Raw genomic sequence first — 18,257 nt, forward strand, 5'->3', positions numbered from 1 at the left:
AATTATAATATATATATAATTTTTGTTAGAGCTTTTGCATTTACCCTGGTGTTTCCCACTGATCCCTGGAGGAATCTCTATTGTTTGTGCAATTTGCATAATATTTCTTTCTTAACATTGGGCCACACACTCCTTCCCCCTACACATCCCACTCAGCTGCCCAGATTCCAACCAGAGGTCCACGCCACAGCTTGAATGTCCTCATTGACGAAGCTGCTGCTACTCACAATGCTTGGCACCCACCTGCAAGTGCACCCTCATTGGTAAGAGAATCATCGCTTCACCAATCCAGATTTTTGCCATAACTTGCATTAGGCTCTAGATTTTCAGTACTTTAATATGATAATATTTCTAACACGCTAAAGATGGTCATTTTTTTAATTTATTTTTTTAAATACTGCTATAGACTATGAAACTTATACTACTGCGAGTTACTTCGTTTATTTCATTTGTAACCAGAAAGAATTCTAGAACTGGCACAAATAATTTGCTATACCCGCTCCTTCCACGAGGTGGCGCACGTGTTGAAATAAACTTTATCCGATTACTAATGGATATTTGATCTACTGTAAATTTGTACGGGAAATAATAAACGTTCCCAATCATATCTAACCTGCAGCCACAAAGCGATTGTATGCACTAATATTATATCTTACTGTATAGTCCTGTTATCAAGTATTACCTAGATCCCTAAATGTGGATTATAATAATTTGATGAGGAATAGCCTAACAAACCAGCTCTATATTTACCCCCACTGACCGTAATTGTCCTGTTTCTATTAATGCACCTGCCAATATGGAAGGAGCGTGAATAATAGAATATTTCATGTTTAACTATTTCCACTATTTCTGTTTAGGTCAAATTCTGGAAATCAGATGCAGATCACATTATATTTTAGATAAACCATAATATATACACAATAGACATGAACAACTAATAGACATACACAAATCCAAAATGATCATCATTCAGCTCGAGTCCTTCTGAACCTCCATTCTTCCCGGGTATCCAGTATTTGCAGTGTTTTCTAAATAATCTAATGTAATCCGCTGGGGATTCCCCTGTTATTTATAGATTAACATTATTTACCGCCTCAATCTATGAGGTTTATGGATTACAAATGACTATGGATAAAAAGGAATAAATAAAACTTGAAATAATAAAACGTCAGTGTGCCACATAATGGGTTTTAAAAAATTGTCAAGAATCATTTATGTTATGGATGTGGATTTATCTATGTATCTAACATCTGTAATATATATTATTTATCTTTGTATCCATCTCTCATATCTACTCATCTGTAATATATTATTTATCTATCATGTATCTATGTATCCATCTCTCATATCTATCTTCTGTAATAAATATTATCTATATATCTTTCTACCCATTATCTGTAATATCTATTATTTATCTATCATTTATCTATGTATCCATCTCTCATATCTATCATCTGTAATATCTATTATTTGTCTACGTATCCATCTCGTATGTATGTCTGTAACCATCTCATATGTATCTATCATCTGTAATATATATTATCTATCATCTTTAAAATATTATCTATCATGTAGGATGATTATTGTATCTCGGGGTGTGATGCTTTGTACAGGATGCTGGAAGTAGTAGTACTTTGAGTTCGTTTGTTGTTATTCCCCTTCTAGTCCAGTACATGTGGACACTGGATTTATCATATAGAACTGTCTAGAGCTGCAGCGTCGGCTCAGGTCAGGCAGGGTCAGGGTTAATGCACTGGTAATATTCTGGTTTTATTCTTTGCATGCTGTGACGTAGCAGCTATATATTTCTATCTGTACATTACTGCTATGATAGTTTTGCTGTGGCTGGAAATGTAGCAGCCAGGGCTTCTTTCCAGCAGTCACTGGGATTCCGTGAGTGAGAACTTGCGGTTAGCGCTGCATCTGCCAAGAGGTTTATTACAGTACAGCCGGGGTTGTGATGTTCCGGAACTGTGCTATATATGGACGGGGGGGGGGGGGGGGGACCTGTCTGGGCCGGATCTTGGCCTTATTAGGTGTGGACCGGAATCCGCCGTGTAGAGGATGCCGTGCAGCGTGTCTGCAATCATATAATAACGCGCATGCAGTGTGACAAATAACGCATGCGTTACATTTATCGCGTATTTAGAGCGCCCAGTGCTCACACACATCCCGCTGAATGCGCTCTGACAAGCGGCTCCATTCATCGCTCCAGTGCAGCACAAGCCACGCCCACTTCTCCATTCATAGAACGGCAAATCCCCGTGACATCACGCCTAAGGCGGAGCAACCCTTCCCTGTTCCTGTCCATGTATGGTCTGTGACGTCACGGGTATTCAAAGCTACAGAATAAATACTTTAGAAGGCACACTTTCCATTTAGTGCAATTGATTTAGAGCTCCCGCACAGGACACTTGTTCTTTATGATCACACTACAGCTGCTGCAGTCAATGACAAGTACACATGCTGCTTCTATGGCCACTGACTCCACTCTTCATTAACTTTGGATGTAAACGCAGAGTTACAAAGGAGTTTTAAGAAAGAGTCTCTCTTTTTATTTTATTTTTTATTTATTGTTGTTTTTTGCAAATCTGTCAATCTGGGGCTGTTATTTGATGACATGATGACTGCCAAAGCTGTAGACAAAATCCCAGTGACTATTGGGGGATTTGTACATCAGATGCCAGATGCTATTTATCCTGTGGATGAGTCGACTTTACCCACCTCTGTTACTATCTTCCCTAATGTTGATCTGGGAGGACCATATGAACAGATGAGCGGTATGTCCGGAGGTAAGAGCAGCATCCCCATCATCACTATGACCCTGTGTAGCTGGAGATAAGGACAGGATGCAGTGTTGTGTTGTCTTGTGTATATAGTGCAGTATATAGGTGCTGATCTTGGAATGTAACATTGTAGATGTGAACACTTGCTGTTTAATGACAGAGATGAACAGGAATCGATGCGTGTGCTGCTGAAGTATAATATAATGTTATAATGACAGTGATTCTACTGAGACCAGGGAGTACATCTGCTGTCAGGGGAATCTGTTCTGTAATGTATCGTGTGGCTACTTTATGTAACAAATCTTTCATTATTTATAGATACAAATCCTATATTAGATGTATTGTATACAGTGCAGTGTTATTATAAGTACATTGCTTTTATAGATCACTTTCAATTATATTTGTGTTTTTCTCACCTTTAGATGGAATGATCAATGTGGACATGAACAGTGACAAGAGGTCCCTGGATCTGTCCTACTCCAGCAGCTACCCCCCTGCTCCTCGCAACCAGACCTTCACCTACATGGGCAAGTTCTCCATTGATCCCCAGTACCCCGGGGCTTGCTGGAATCCAGAGGGTTTATTTAATATCGTCAGTGCCGGCATCCTGGGAGTGACCCCTTCTTCATCTTCTTCTACAACTTCTTCCAACGCCTCCTCCTTGTCTCCAAACCCTCTATCCAACAGCTTGAGCTGCAGCATGGCACACAGCCAGAATGACCTGGAGCACATGTACTCCCCCCCTCCCTATTCCTCCAGCTGTGCTGAGATGTACCAGGACAACTCTGCCTTCCTCAGCACCTCGACTGGCACCTCACTGTCATACCCACCCCCTTCTTATCATTCCCCCAAACCAGCCTCGGATGGCACCATATTCAACATGATCCCGGAGTACCCACCTCTCTTCCCAAATCCGTGCCAAAGAGATCTACACCCCATGACTGATCGCAAGCCTTTCCCATGCCACCTGGACTCTATTAGGGTGCCCCCTCCTCTCACACCTCTATCCACAATCCGCAATTTCTCCCTAGGAGGCACCAACGAGGGACCTCGGCTGCCCAGCGCCTACAGCCCCCCAAATCTTCCTTTACGACCCATCCTCAGACCTAGGAAATACCCAAACCGCCCCAGCAAGACTCCAGTGCATGAGAGACCCTATCCCTGCCCGGCTGAAGGATGCGATCGCCGTTTCTCCAGATCTGATGAACTAACCAGGCACATTCGTATCCACACTGGTCATAAGCCATTCCAGTGCCGCATCTGCATGAGAAACTTTAGCCGCAGCGATCACTTGACGACGCACATTCGCACACACACAGGGGAGAAGCCTTTTGCCTGCGACTATTGCGGCAGAAAGTTCGCCCGTAGCGATGAGCGCAAGCGACACACCAAGATCCACCTGCGACAGAAGGAGAGAAAGAGCTCGGCGAGCGGAGCCACTGCGACACCTACCGGCAGCACAGGGAACGATCGCTCTCTCAGCCTTAGCCCTTGTTCTGCGGCTTCCTCCAGCAGCGCTCAGATGGGACTTTGTCCTAATAGGACCTCTTAGAAAAAAAGTGACAATAAGAAGGGAATAATATCACTGCCAGTCCAGTGCCAGCACCACTATACATAGAGTTATTGGGACTCCGACTGGACGATGCTGGCTCAGGTACTGCCTATGGACTTATTACATGTCAGGCAGTAAAGAGAGTGAATGCATGTTGCTCTCAGTGTGGAAGCCAGGGAGTACAGGGTGTTGTGGATGTTCTATGTTACTTCACAGTATTCATGCTGTACCTTTCAGCACTGATCCTATAGGATACTGCTAACTAGTCAGATATATACAGGGAGGGCTCCCCATCTGTAACGACTAGCACCACAGTTCAGAGGTCAGGACCTAGTCTATACATAGGGATGAGTAACACACCAATAATTCATCCATTGTGACCAGTGACAAAATGATCAGGTCCAACATTAGTCAGAAAATATATCGCACATTGTGTCGAACATTTTCTATCCCAGAACGGCGATGCAAAATTTAATTTACAATGATTTTTCCCCCAAAATTCCCCAATATCAAAATGTGATGGCCAAAATCCTATTGCATTTCTAGTATTGAGCAGAGGAGAGGTCAGGGTCAGCATGCAATGACTTGTTACAGAATGTTTAGCCTTATCCTACACACTTTGTCCTACTAACTTCTTGTTTCCTGTGTGAGGTTTTGATTTGACTCTTCCTGGTTCAGGAAAAGCGTGACATGGTAACTTTGAAAGGTGTTCCGTTATTAGGAGACACCTGAGGTAGCCATATACCTGTGCACTTTATCCTCATCATCACTGCTCTGGGCAGGCGGTGTGATATGAAGGGGTACGTTTGCATCTCCTAGCCCTAATGTGTTTTACATTTTTTATTTTAATTCTTTAGTACCTGATGTTTTAACCAATACAGTGTGATTAACACAAGTGCAATCTAAAATATGCCAAAAGTTTTGGCACCTCTGTTTTTTTTGCAGACGTTACAAAACTTTGGATCACTATTTTTATTCAATGTGTTCATGTAAAAAGTACACTGAGACTGTATTATTGATCTGCACTGTTTTTACAGAGCTCACACCCTTCTAGAAGGTACAGTTTGTGATTTGTGTAAGAGGCTAATTTATTTAATGTATGTAAATACAGACTGTATGTTAGAAAGCATGCAATTGTCTTAAACAGTGTTCTTGGTGCCTTGTGTAATGTGGACCAGTGTCCCCAATGTCTGCATGTATATATAGGTTGCCTTATCCATGAGAAATATGGTCCCATACCACTCCTAGAGCTGTATATAACTGCCAGTTAATATTTGGGAATTTTCTAGAATCTATATTTTTGTACGCACTGTTTTGTGACTCAAAAGTGTTAACTTTGTAGTACAGATTTTCAATGTGTACAGGCAAATCATACTGTTGGGCCTGGACTATGTACACATAACTCAAAGACTTTAAGAGGTAGTGTTAACTTTATTAAAAAAAAATAAAAAAAACAGCCGCTAACTGGAAACTAAAGATTGAGATGTACTCAAAGGGTGTCTGTAAATAAACACTTTTCAAGTATATAACTGTCTTTGATTGAGTGTTATTGTTAATTTGAGGAAGATTTATTAATGTATTTACGCCAGTTGTCTAAACCGAATGCCATATTTATGAAGCCGCTGTGCCACTTTTTCAAAAAGTGGACCGAGCTTTGGAGTTGCTGCAAGCGTAACGCAACGTTTTCAGACACTTTCTACTGGGAAAAGTGTCAGAAAACAAAAGCCAAGTCCAACCTGTTTTGGTTTAAACTTATGGCAGATTGATCAATAGGGCGTACATCTGCTCATGAGATTGCCACATTTTAGGGTGTGTCTTTCAGCTGCAAGACCCAGACTCACAATAGTTCTACTGAATTAAACTTAGATCAACATGGAATGCTACAATGTAGCTGTATTATGGCCAAATGAAAAAAAAATTACACATTGCATGTAACTATGATATGGTCGAACATCACCAGTTGTAGTGTAAATTGCTGTGTGTAAATTATCTTATCCAACAGGGGTAGAGAAGGGGGGCTGGGAGTGAAGGAATTTGGGTTCATTCATACATCATACTTTTTTGAAGGATCATGGCATTTGCTTCTGTGGAAGTCAAGCTGATGCCAAAGTGCATTCGTTTGAGTCTATGGCTAAGGGTCTGTTCACATCAGTGTTGGCTTTCCGTTCAGGGGTTCCGTTGTGGAACCCCTCCACGGAAAGTCAAACAGAAACCTTAGCTTCCGTTTGCATCACCATTGATATCAATGGTGACTGAAACATTGCTAATGGTTTCCATTTGTCACCGTTCCGGCAGGTTTCCGTTAGAATCAATAGCGCAGTCGACTGCGCTATTGATTCAGTCGTCAAAACTGAATATTTTTTTATCCACTGCCAGGAGTGATTTATAAAGGCAGTAAAAATACTGTAGAAAAGAAAGATTTAGGCCTATTTCACACGAGCGTGTTAAGTCCGCGATATATGGACCGTATGTTGGCCGCATTTCCTGGACCGAACACACTGCAGGGAGCCGGGCTCCTAGCATCATAGTTATCTATGACGCTAGGTGTCCCTGCCTCTCCGCGGAACTACTGTCCCATACTGAAAACATGATTACAGTACGGGACAGTTTTCCCGCAGCGAGGCAGTGACACCTAGCGTCATAGATAACTATGATGCTAGGAGCCCGGCTCCCTGCAGAGTGCTCGGTCCGAGAAATGTGGCCGAAATACGGACCGTATATCACAGACCAAACACGCTCGTGTGAATTAGGCCTACATTGATCAAAAGTGCTATTTTTTTTTACACGTTTTTTGGAAACCACTTTGGAAAATGCGTCCAAAAAGTCAGAGAATGCCTCCCATTGATTTCAATGGGAGGCGGAGGTGTTTTTTTCCGTGAGCGGAAAAAATCACTAGCGGGAAAAAGCAGCAACATGCCCTATCTACGGGCATTTACGTCTCTGACCTCCCATTGACTTCAATGGGAGGCAGAGAAAGCGTATTTCGTGGCGTTTTTGCCCGTGGCGCTCAATGGGCGCGAACGAAAAACGCAGCAAACGGCGTGCAGGCAGATCTAAAAACTCTGTGTGAACGTACCCTTAGAGCTACACTACTTTATTGACATATGTTGCAACAAATTTATGCGCTGCCTTTAAAATCTGTCATAACATACATCACTTTCATACTAGATAAAAGAACGACACGGCTTCTACACCAGGGTCTGTGTGGAACCAAGATGCAACTTTTTTCTGATTTGCGCCTCCTTTTTGATTTTTAAAAAAAGTTTCATTAATGTGTCTAAATCTGGGCCAAGCAGTAAGCCACAACCACTTTTCAATTCACATTTACAAACTGATATGAATGGCGCAAATTACTTTAAATGCTTGCGCTAATGGTTAATAAATATGACACAGTAGATTAGATTCTATTATGGAGTCAAAAAATACAAAAAATAATAAGGCACCAATATATGGATAAATGTGGGCTTTTAACTTTTCACAGATCCCCATAGACTCGAGTCTATGAAGGGATCCGTGAAAATGGAACAAAATAGGACATGATCTATTTTTTAACGGACCCTTCACACGTGGGTCGTGTGACCGTTCCCATTGAAATACATGTATCCGTGTGACGGCCATCTGAATTCGGCCGTATTCATATGACATTCGGGAGATCCGTTCTCCTGTATTTTTTATTTTTTTAATCAAAAGTAGGGTTAGATTGCAGCACAAGGGTAATTAGAAATGTTTTCCTTCTCCCTTGTACCGAGACCGAATCTTTCTTTTGATAAATAAAAGTAATTTACGGGAGAATTAATCTATCGTATGTTAAAGGGGTTTTAGTCTTTTATTTTACGATGATAGAAACAATCCCTATATAAATTATGATGCATTCATCAATGTCTTGCTGCATGAAAACCGAGATAAGTTTTTATTAACATATTGCCATCACATAACACACACCGGAATTGCTTCAGAAAATTTCTACAGCAATTCCGTTGAAAAACACAGACATTCCGCTGTGGCAAAAACGCACCATTTCCTGTGTTTTTTATGGCAGAAAATGGCGCGTATTTTGCGCCGTTTTTCACAATGTTTGGCCTGATTTACACGAGCGTGTGCGTTTTGCGCACGCAAAAAACGCGGCGTTTTGCGTGCGCAAAAGGCACTTAACAGCTGCGTGCGTCATCAGTGTATGATGCGCGGCTGCGAGATTTTCTCGCAGCCGCCATCATTTTGACACTCCGTTTGGATGTCTGTAAACAGAAAAGCACGTGGTGCTTTTCTGTTTACATTCAGAGAATGACAGCTGTTGCGCGAACCACACAGTTCGCACGGAAGTGCTTCCGTGCGACCTGCGTGGTTTTCACGCACCCATTGACTTCAATGGGTGCGTGATGCGCAAAAAACGCAGAAATATAGAACATGTTGTGAGTTTTACGCAGCGGACTCACGCTGCGCAAAACTCACGCACTGTCTGCACTGCCCCATAGCCTAATATAGGTGCGTCCGACATGCGTGAAAAGCACGCACGTATATTACGCTCGTCTAAATGATGCCTTAGGAGATGAAGACATCTCCTCTGAAAAATGCAGCAATTCTGGCCACTTTCCGCAGCAGGAATTAACACGCTATGGTCCGAAAAATATGCAAATTTCTGCTTGGAATTTTTATGCAGCGTGTGGATGAGTTTTCTTAAATCTCATCCACTATGCTGCTACTGTATTCTGCGTGGTTTCCGTCCATAATTTCGGCTGGAAAAAACGTGGCAATTAGGCAGCGTGTGGACGATCCCTTTTTGTCACAATTTTCACAAACGCACGCCAAAGCGCAACAGGTTTCATAGAATTTTACCAAATAGCAAAAAAATAACAATATGACCGCAATGTCTGAATAATCCTTAACAAAAGACTTGAAAACTGTTGCAGATACAAAGCACCATATTTATCCAGCAGCTCACACACATTGACCATCATGCATACAACCTAACAAAAAGCCTATGTTCAAACGTTTTCTTAGAACGGAGTTGTGCTGTTCCTCTATTACCCCTCCAAAAAAATGTATGAATAAATTGACAGCTGGGTATTTCCATTAGGGTATGTTCACACGCTGAGTCAAAATGGCAGAAGATGACGGAGCAGTTCTCAGAGAAAACGGCCTCAAATTTTCAACCGTTTTTGAAGCTGAAAACGTTTGAGGCATTTTTTGGAGCCGTTTTTCTATTGACAATGAAAAACCGCTCCAAAAACGGCTCAAGAACTGATATGCTCCTCTTTTTTACATGGCGTTTTTTTTCTGCGCCATTTTTTAAAACGCCCTGTATGAACTAAACACTTTTTCCCATTGAATTCAATGGGCAGATGTTTGTAGGCGTTTAGTTACCGTATTTTCAGGTGTATTTCGGGGCGTTTCTGAAAACGAAGGCTGTGAACATACCCTTACCCTTGTCAAAGGGGTGTGTCCCTAAATAGTCTGAGGCTGTGAGCACTGATTGGACAGTGTCTGTCTGTAGGGACACACCCCCAACTGGAAACACCTAGTTCTCAAGTCGTTCATAAATTTCCAAGAGGAATAACAGAGGAACAGCACAATGCATAGTTCTAAGAAAAGATGCTCAAAAATCATTATGTTACGGGGAATACAAGTATTTACCAAAACAGACAGATGAGAGCCGACAGGTCCTAAATAAAGGGGTTGTCCACTTTGGAAAATCCCTTTGTGTAAGAATGGTCCCCAGGAGATAAGCGGATTACAGGTTGTCCCATTGCTGGGGCTCCTAACAATCAGCTACTGCAAGCTGTGGGGAAACTTGGCAGCGAGCAAGTGCTAATTTCCCCTGTAGTGCCACCATAGGAGAAATGGATCACTACACAGTTTCCATTGTAATGGATGGACATGCTGGGTCCTCCAGAGCAGGAGACACTCTTGAAGACACAGAAGACCCCCATCTAGTTATTCAGAATTCCCTAACAGTATATTTAAAAATGGGTTTTAAGGACAACCTCTTTTAACCCGTACGCCCCACCTTTTTCAGAACTTTACTTTCGCTTTTTCCTGCCCACCTTCCAAAGGATAAACTTTTTAAATTTTTCTGTCGCTATAGCCATATGAGGGGATGTTTTTTGCAGGATGAGTTGGAGTTTCTCATGGCATCATTTATTGTACCATATAACGTACTGGGAAACTGTAAAAAAATTCTTTGTGGGGTGGAATGGGAAATAAACAGTGATTCCAACATTGTTTTTTGGGTTTAGTTTTTACAGCATTTACCATGCAGTAAAAACAACATGTTAAATGCATTCTGCGGGTCAAAACAATTACGGTGATACCGGATTTATATTGTTTCCTTCTGTTTTACAAGGAAAAATGTGGGGCGAGCTGTAGTTTTTATTGGTACCATGTCTGGGTTCATACAACTTTTTGATAACTTTATATTCCATTTCATGTGGGAGATGAAGTGACCACAGTGGTGAAATTTTACAGCCGTAATTTCCGCTGCAGAAAGCAGCGTAAAATAAAAAACGTTCATACTTATCCCAGCCCTTGTCATGGTGATGCCTCCCTCCTTTGATGTCCGGTCCGGCCTCCCTGGATAACGCTGCGTCCTTGTGAGCGCTATAGCCTGTGATTGGCTGCAGCGTCATTACAGGAGGCCGGACTGGAGGAAGGAGGAGGGAATTCAGGGTAATATATAGTTATTATTAGTTGCGATTTTTGTGGCAGAATCACTGCGATTCCACTGCAGAAGTGATAACACTTGGCTATTTGTTGCAGGTTTTGCACCCCGATTTAATTCAATGGGGAAAACCCACAACAGAAAAGAAACTAAAACGCAGCATAAATTGACACGATGTGGATTTAAATTCCGCACCGCAGGTCAATTTATTAACGTTTTCGCTACGTTTTTGTTTTTTTTTCCCACAGAGTGGGCATGAGACTTTCAAAATCTCATCCACTTTGCTGCTACTGTAAATGCCGTGGAATTTCAGTACTGAAACCTGTTGCGGAAATTCTGCAGCAATGTATCATAAGTGGTAACCCGACCTAAGGATCGGACATTGACTTACAGGGTGGTCACCTATAGGTGGCACTAGAGTTTTTTTTCTTCACGTAATTATTTTTTTAAATTTAACATAACTTTTTTTTTTTAAAACTCATTTTACTTTTTTTTTACTCCCATAGAGGGATTTTTCATTTTTATTTTTTAACTGTAATTTACTGGCATATATCTATATGTCAGTACAATAGTTGTCAGGGCATACCTCAGTCTGCCCTAACAGGGAATGCAGTTAGGCCCTATTCACGCAACAGAGATTCTCGGTGGCTGTCACATGACCACAGTAGGAGCAATGGCCCCCAAATGGGGATAATCACACGGCCAATGTTTTGACGGCCCAAAAAACCGGGCCATCAAAATATGTAACATGCCCTATTTTGGGCCGTTCTCCTGGCTGCCACTTGGATGTGGTCCGAGTGACGGCAGTGCTTTCTGCCACTCGCTCGCTCTCGTCTCCTCCTTCAGGAGCAGGGGACCGCTATGTACAGGAATGGGGGGGGGGGTGCCATCAACAGGGGGGTGCCATCTACAGGGGTGCTATGTATAAGGGGTCTGTGTGGTACTACCTACATGGGGGCCATGACAGTATCTACAGAGGGAAGTGTGTGGCAAAAAATTTACAAATGAAATTCATCTATTTTTAAAACGGACAGGGAAAAAAAACTAATTGCAACACGGGAGAAAATCGGCCATTAAAAACGGAAAGACGGCACGGAATGAAAACGCAATGGATGCAAAACGGCCGAGGAAAACGGACCCTAGCCGACACTCGGACCCTGTCGTGTGAATAGGGCCTTAGACAGCCCTGGGTCCTTCAATGGACCCTAGGCTGTTTGGCCATACATGTTATGGGCCTCGATCGCGTCACAGGGATTTCCTGTTATGCGATCAAAGGGCAGTCCCCCCTCCTCCTATTCACTTTGAATGCCACGATCAGCTTTGATCGCTGCATTCAAGGGGTTAACGACGGAGAGGTTTCTCTTGTTTCCGTCGTTAGAGCGGGGCTGTGGCCGCGTATTATAGCCATTGCCCCACTCCTGATCGCGTGCACACACTGGCTGTCACATAGGACGAGAATGCTCGTCCTAATGCAGCAAGCACCCACTGCTCAGGACGAGTATTCTCATCCTGTGTCGGCAATCAGTTAAGGGGCAGTGATATGGAAATAAAAAAGAAGACAGAGCGCTCTTCTGGGGTATTGCTGTTGTTGCAAGGTGGTCAACAGTAATATGCTCAAAATGAGATTTTACACTTACCTTTTTAAGCTGTGCTGGATGGTCGGCACAACTCGATCAATAAACCAACGGAGCCTCAATACTCCGTATGTGTGCACTCTGCTAGCCCTCTGGGTGTACACCGGCAGCTGAATGATCAGCGGTAGTCGATGTGGAAGCAATCCAAATAGTAAAAAAAGAGAAAAAAGATCACCCCTGATGGAAGGCGCTCCTGCACTTGTAAATTGAATTCAACTAGGATCCCAGTTGGGACAAGATGTCAAATGAGTAAATTTTATTTTTTAAAAGACATACATGCTAGGTCATAAAACTGGAATAAAAGCTACGCGCTTCAATCCTGAACCAGGGTCTCTCAGGCTTGAAGACCCTGGTTCAGGGTCGAAACACGTAGCTTTTATTCCAATTCTATGAAATAGCATGTATGTCTTTTAAAAAAATCAAAATTTTTTTTACCCTCATTTGACATCTTGTCCCAACTGGGATCCTATTTGAACTCAATTTACAAGTGCAGGAGCGCCTTCCATTAGCGGTGATTATTTTTCTCTTTTTTACTATTTGGATGGCAATCAGTTAAAGGTAAGTTCACACGTAGCGTAAATACAGCGAATTTTCCCCAACAGATTTATCTGCAGAAAATCTACAGAATAATACAGTAGCAGCAAAGTGGATGAGATTTTAACAAATCTGATCCACACGCGGCGTAAATAAGCGGAAAAAACGCTCAAAAATTGACATGCGGTACGTTTTTTTTAAGCCGCAGCATGTCAATTGTACGGTCCGTATTTGATCCGTATATACGGATCCGTAAAAAAGGAGGAAGGCTGCAAATGTCGTCACCAACATGTTGCATAGCAACGCTTCCGTAAATACGGATGGTTTACGGATGCACATCTGTAGCCGTCCATGTTTACGGAAGAGACCATAGGCTTCGATGGGAGAGTCCGTTCCGTAATTACGGACAAGAATAGGACAGGTTCTATAATTTTTTTTCAGCACGGACAGCCATCCGTAAAAATACGGAAAGGCGTCCGTGGCCAATAGATATGAATGGGTCGGTAATTACGGTTCGCATTTACGAACAGTAATTACAGATAAAATACGGTCGTGTGCATGAGGCCTTATGCTGGGGTGAAAGGAGTTCCACTATTCTTTAACTCATTCACTTGGCCATACAACGGATCCATGTGGTAGGGATCCATAATATACTGCCCCTGCTGTACTTTTTTTTTGTCACAGATTCCATGAGAATCTGCAAGCAAAAAAAAAAAACAAAACCTGGCACGTCATATCACAGATTCTCTCAAAGATCATTGCGGTTGGATTCAGACAGGCTCTTTTTGATGCAGATACAGGAGTGGGGCAATGATTCAGTTCACTGCCCTAACCCTGTATCTAAATACCCTGGCCAGGTGCCAGCACCAGAGGAAAATGCCCCACCATTGCCCCTTAGCTACACACCTTGGTCCAGTCCTAGCTTTAGCTAAAAAAAAACAAAACAAAAAAAAACACAAAACACACAACTAAAAAAAAAGTGTGAACCCAACAGAGACATTACAGTGGACACAAGGTGTTCCTATTGGTTATGCATTATAGTATGAATGAGCCCTAACGGGAAAACAACGCCTTAACCCCTTCCCGACATTTGATTTAACTGTACGTCATAACCCAGAAGGGGGGAGTATGAAGCCATACCATGCGGGTGTCGGATGTATGTTACAGCTGACACCTCACTGTAGCATATCCCGAACGTTCAACCACGGCATTAGAGGAATTACAGAGAGGGGGGTCTGCTCTGTCCTCCCATCATCGCCCCCCCCCCCCCGTGACACAATTGTGCACCGTTGGTTGTCATGGCAGCCTAATAAGGCCCCCAGGTCTGCCATCTTGGTCCTCGTGATAAGCCCTGCCAGGGCTTAATAGGAGCAAGGTAAACGTATAATATATCGCAATACAGAAATATTTCAGTATATTGTACCAGCGATCTAAGGATCACTTGTTCAAGTCCCCTAGTGGGACTAAAAAAAAATTCAAAATGAGTTAAAGTTTTAAAAGCATGAGTTTGTTTACAAGTAGCCACAATAGTATTATTAGATACAAAAGAAGTTACATATAAAGCTTGTTTTTAGAGAGGTCATTTTTTTAATTGTCTGAAAAAAGTCTCAACTGTGTAAGGGTAAGGCCACACGGGGCGTCGTTGACGCGGTTTTGTTGCAGTTAAGTTGCGTTTGAAAACCGCATGCATTTTTTGTCTCTGTAAGGCCCTGTCCACACAGAGTTTTTTGGAGGAGGAAAATTCTGCCTCAAAATTCCGTTTGGGATTTTGACCTGCCTGCATGCTGTTTGCCGCGATTTTTGTGGCGTTTTTCGCTCGCACCCATTGAGTGCTACGTGCAAAAAACGCAGCGAAATACGCTTTCTCTGCCTCCCATTGATGTTAATGGGAGGTAAGAAGCGTAAACGCTCGAAGATAGGGCATGACGCTTTTTTTTACCGCGAGACGATTTTACCACAAGACGTTTTTTCCGCTCGCGGTAAAAAAAAAAAAAAAAACACCTCCGCCTCCCATTGAAATCAATTGGAGGCATTTTCGGCCATTTTTTGGCACGGTTTCCGACGCAGTTTCCGCGTCAAAAAAAAAATCACAGGGCCTAATGCTGCAGTTCTGTTGCGTTTTTAAAGGAAATCGTTTATGGGCATAGTTTTCACCCGTGTTGAAGTTTGTTAGATGCTGCCTGTATATAGTTCATTACAAGGCATTGCAGAAACACAAACAGTTCAGCAACAACCATGGCAGCGCGGTTATTAACTGCATGTGGTCGGACATTATGAAGATGCAGCGAACGGCGCAAAAAACACATTGTAATAGAATAGCAGCAGTCTGTCCATAACAAACATTTCACCATTGACTTCTATTGAAAAATGACTTGCTGCGGTTTAAAAACGCAACGTGGCCGAACCGTGTGGCCTTACCCTAACATCCGCAGAGCAAGGATTATTACAAATATATGCAGCAGTTTTAAACAGTTACAACATTTTAGGCACAACCTCCATATTATAACGAAATATGAACAGACATTATCATCCACTGCACAAGTCAGGCCTGTGAAACAAATGCGCAGTAGAAAAACAGCAGAAAAGATGGAGAGTAACAATTCATAATGTGCATTATATGCTATAAATATTTAGTGCTGAAAGAACTTTTGTCACCAGTGTAAAACATTTGTGTGGGAATTATTGAAACACGAACAAACCTGGCAGAGCCTTTCCTGACAGTCCTCATAGTTTGTGGCCCAAATCACCTCAGAGACTCACAGCTGCAGCAATCACACATCCCTCCCCCCGCCGGCTTCACTGATTGTCTCCCCTTCTGAGGTTACACAATACACTCACCTGTAAGGGTATGTTCATACGGCTTATTTCAGGGGTATTCCGTAGCGCAAAACGATCGTAATACACTTGAAATACGCCTTCAAACAACTTACCATTGATTATAATAGGAAATACACTGTGTAGTTCATGTGATGCGTATTTTAACGCTGCTGAATTAAAAAATGTCTTGTAAAAATACACTTTGTAAAAAAGAAGTGATATGTCACTTCTTGAAGCGTTTTACAAGCTGATATGCCATTGACGATACAAAAATAGAAAATATGGCTCAGAATAGGCTTCAAAACGCTTTAAAATATGCATCAAAAACGCTTTAAAAATCAGCTCCAAAAATACCTGGATTTAGGCCCCATGCACACGACCGTAAAAACGCCCGTAATTACGGGCCCATAGACTTCTATTGGCCACGGGTACCTTCCCGTTTGCATACGGGAAGGTGCCCGGGCCGTTGAAAAATATAGAACATGAACTATTTCAGGCCGTAATTACGGCACAGGCAGGCCCAGTCTGTGATTGGCAGCAGCGGTCACATAGGATGAAATGTCATCCCAGGAGGCCAGCCTGGATGAAGAAACAGAGACTTCTGGGTATACAATTTTTTTTCTGAGGAAAAACTTCAACAAATCAGCAGCATTTACGCAAATACAATTGACATGCTGCGGAATAAAATTCTGCACCGCAGGTCAAGATTTGTTCTAACTCATCCACTCTGCTGCTACTGTATTTGCTGCGGATTTTCCGCAATGAATTCCGTTGTGGAAAATCCACAGTATTTACGCAATTTGTGAACTGACCCTTAAAGGAACAAATATATAAAGGAAAGCCTAGGGGTACAAACACACAAGACGGATACGCTGCGTAAAGGTACACAGCGTATCCGCCCTGGAAGTCGCAGGGAACTTCGCCCGACAAACCACAACAAATTGTGGCGCAGTTTTTTGGGCGGCATGTCTATTGCAGGAATTTAAAAAAAAGTTCATACTTCCACCCAAGCGTTGTCATGGCAACGCGTCCCTCTCTACTGAGCGTAGCTCAGCCTCCCAGTTTGACGCTGTAGTCCATGTGACTGCTGCAGACTTTGATTGGCTGCAGCAGTCACATGGGATGAAACGTCATCCCAGGAGGCTGGGCTGCGCTCAGAACAGAGGGCTGCATCTCTAGGACAATGGCCGGGAGTAAGTATACGGTTTTTTATTCATTATAACTAAAAAAAAAGTTGTTTTTTTTATTTGCGATTTTTGCGGCGGAATCGTAGTGTATCCACCGCAAAAGACGCAACACATAGATCTTTGTTACGGGTCTTACCCCTGGCTCTGTCAGAGCGACAGTTCCTTGTTCCACCGGCTGTTCTCCGTGCAATCGGGCCTCCTGGGATGATCATTTCTTTTTTTCACTTTCTTTTTTTCTGTTCTGCTTTCCGCAGCGGTAATTTTGGGCAAAAAACTGCACCACAATTTGATGTGGTCTTTGGCTGGAATTCCCTGCAAGTTCTAGGTCGGATACGCTGTGTACTTTTATGCGGTGTATCCGACCTGTGTGAACATACCCCTAGGGTAAGATTTTGTGTCAGAGGCACCCAGGAGCCACTGTCAGCCGAGCTGTCAGTCCAGCTCACTGACGGATTCGGATTGCAGTGGCGTTCTGTAAAGTGGATACATAGAAGCTGCAGCGCTGAAACGGTACAAAAGTTTTAATCAATGTATATTACAAATGTCCTTTTATTCACAACATACATAGGTTACAATAAAAAAAATTGCCATAGTTTTACATAACCTTTAAATCAACTGCAAACTCAAATTAAATTAAGCACTTTACCTTTAAATTATATACATTTAGATGACTAAATCACAATTGGCGCGGGGTCACAGAACTGAACAGTCAGTAATGGAGCTCGCAGTTCTAGCCTTTTAAAGAAATACAAGTGCAGTAGAAAAGTGCATCTAAAAACACATAATCAGGAGAAATGTTTTTCTAAACATAACTGACAGCTTAATAAGCAGACAGAACTCTAGTAGACATATCTGTTGGACTACGTCGCTTATGCACTTAGATAAATTACTGACAAGTGACAATGTGTGAAATGTTTCAGACGTCTGTGATCACAGGTTTCTGTATGGGTATAGGATGTTGGTTGATGTTTGGAAATAGATAAGAAACAAATGTGGAAATTTAAGCGAAGATTTGTAATGGATAGCTATTGACGCGCCAGAATGCTGAACTACATGTCCCAAGATGAGAATGAGGGTAGTGGATGGATTACC

At 42.4% G+C, this 18,257-nt stretch overlaps 1 protein-coding gene across 1 annotated transcript; it reads left to right on the forward strand.

Moving 5' to 3' along the window:
• Nucleotides 1-2,401: 2,401 nt before the first annotated feature.
• EGR2 (early growth response 2) lies at nucleotides 2,402-5,831 on the forward strand. The gene is made up of 2 exons (XM_075842434.1): nucleotides 2,402-2,792; nucleotides 3,209-5,831. Exons 1-2 carry the CDS (start codon nucleotides 2,621-2,623, stop codon nucleotides 4,336-4,338), a joined length of 1,302 nt encoding a protein of 433 aa, XP_075698549.1. The 5' UTR covers nucleotides 2,402-2,620; the 3' UTR covers nucleotides 4,339-5,831.
• The last annotated feature ends 12,426 nt before the right edge of the window (nucleotides 5,832-18,257 follow it).

The sequence above is a fragment of the Rhinoderma darwinii genome, chromosome 11, assembly GCF_050947455.1.
Source record: "Rhinoderma darwinii isolate aRhiDar2 chromosome 11, aRhiDar2.hap1, whole genome shotgun sequence".
In the NCBI taxonomy this organism is placed as follows: domain Eukaryota; kingdom Metazoa; phylum Chordata; class Amphibia; order Anura; family Rhinodermatidae; genus Rhinoderma; species Rhinoderma darwinii.

Bases quoted from the DNA above. Each gene is read 5' to 3' on its own strand.
- EGR2 (XM_075842434.1), top strand. From the start codon at position 2,621: ATGATGACTGCCAAAGCTGTAGACAAAATCCCAGTGACTATTGGGGGA. The intron at 2,793-3,208 runs GTAAGAGCAGCA...TCTCACCTTTAG, and splicing joins GATGAGCGGTATGTCCGGAG to ATGGAATGATCAATGTGGAC.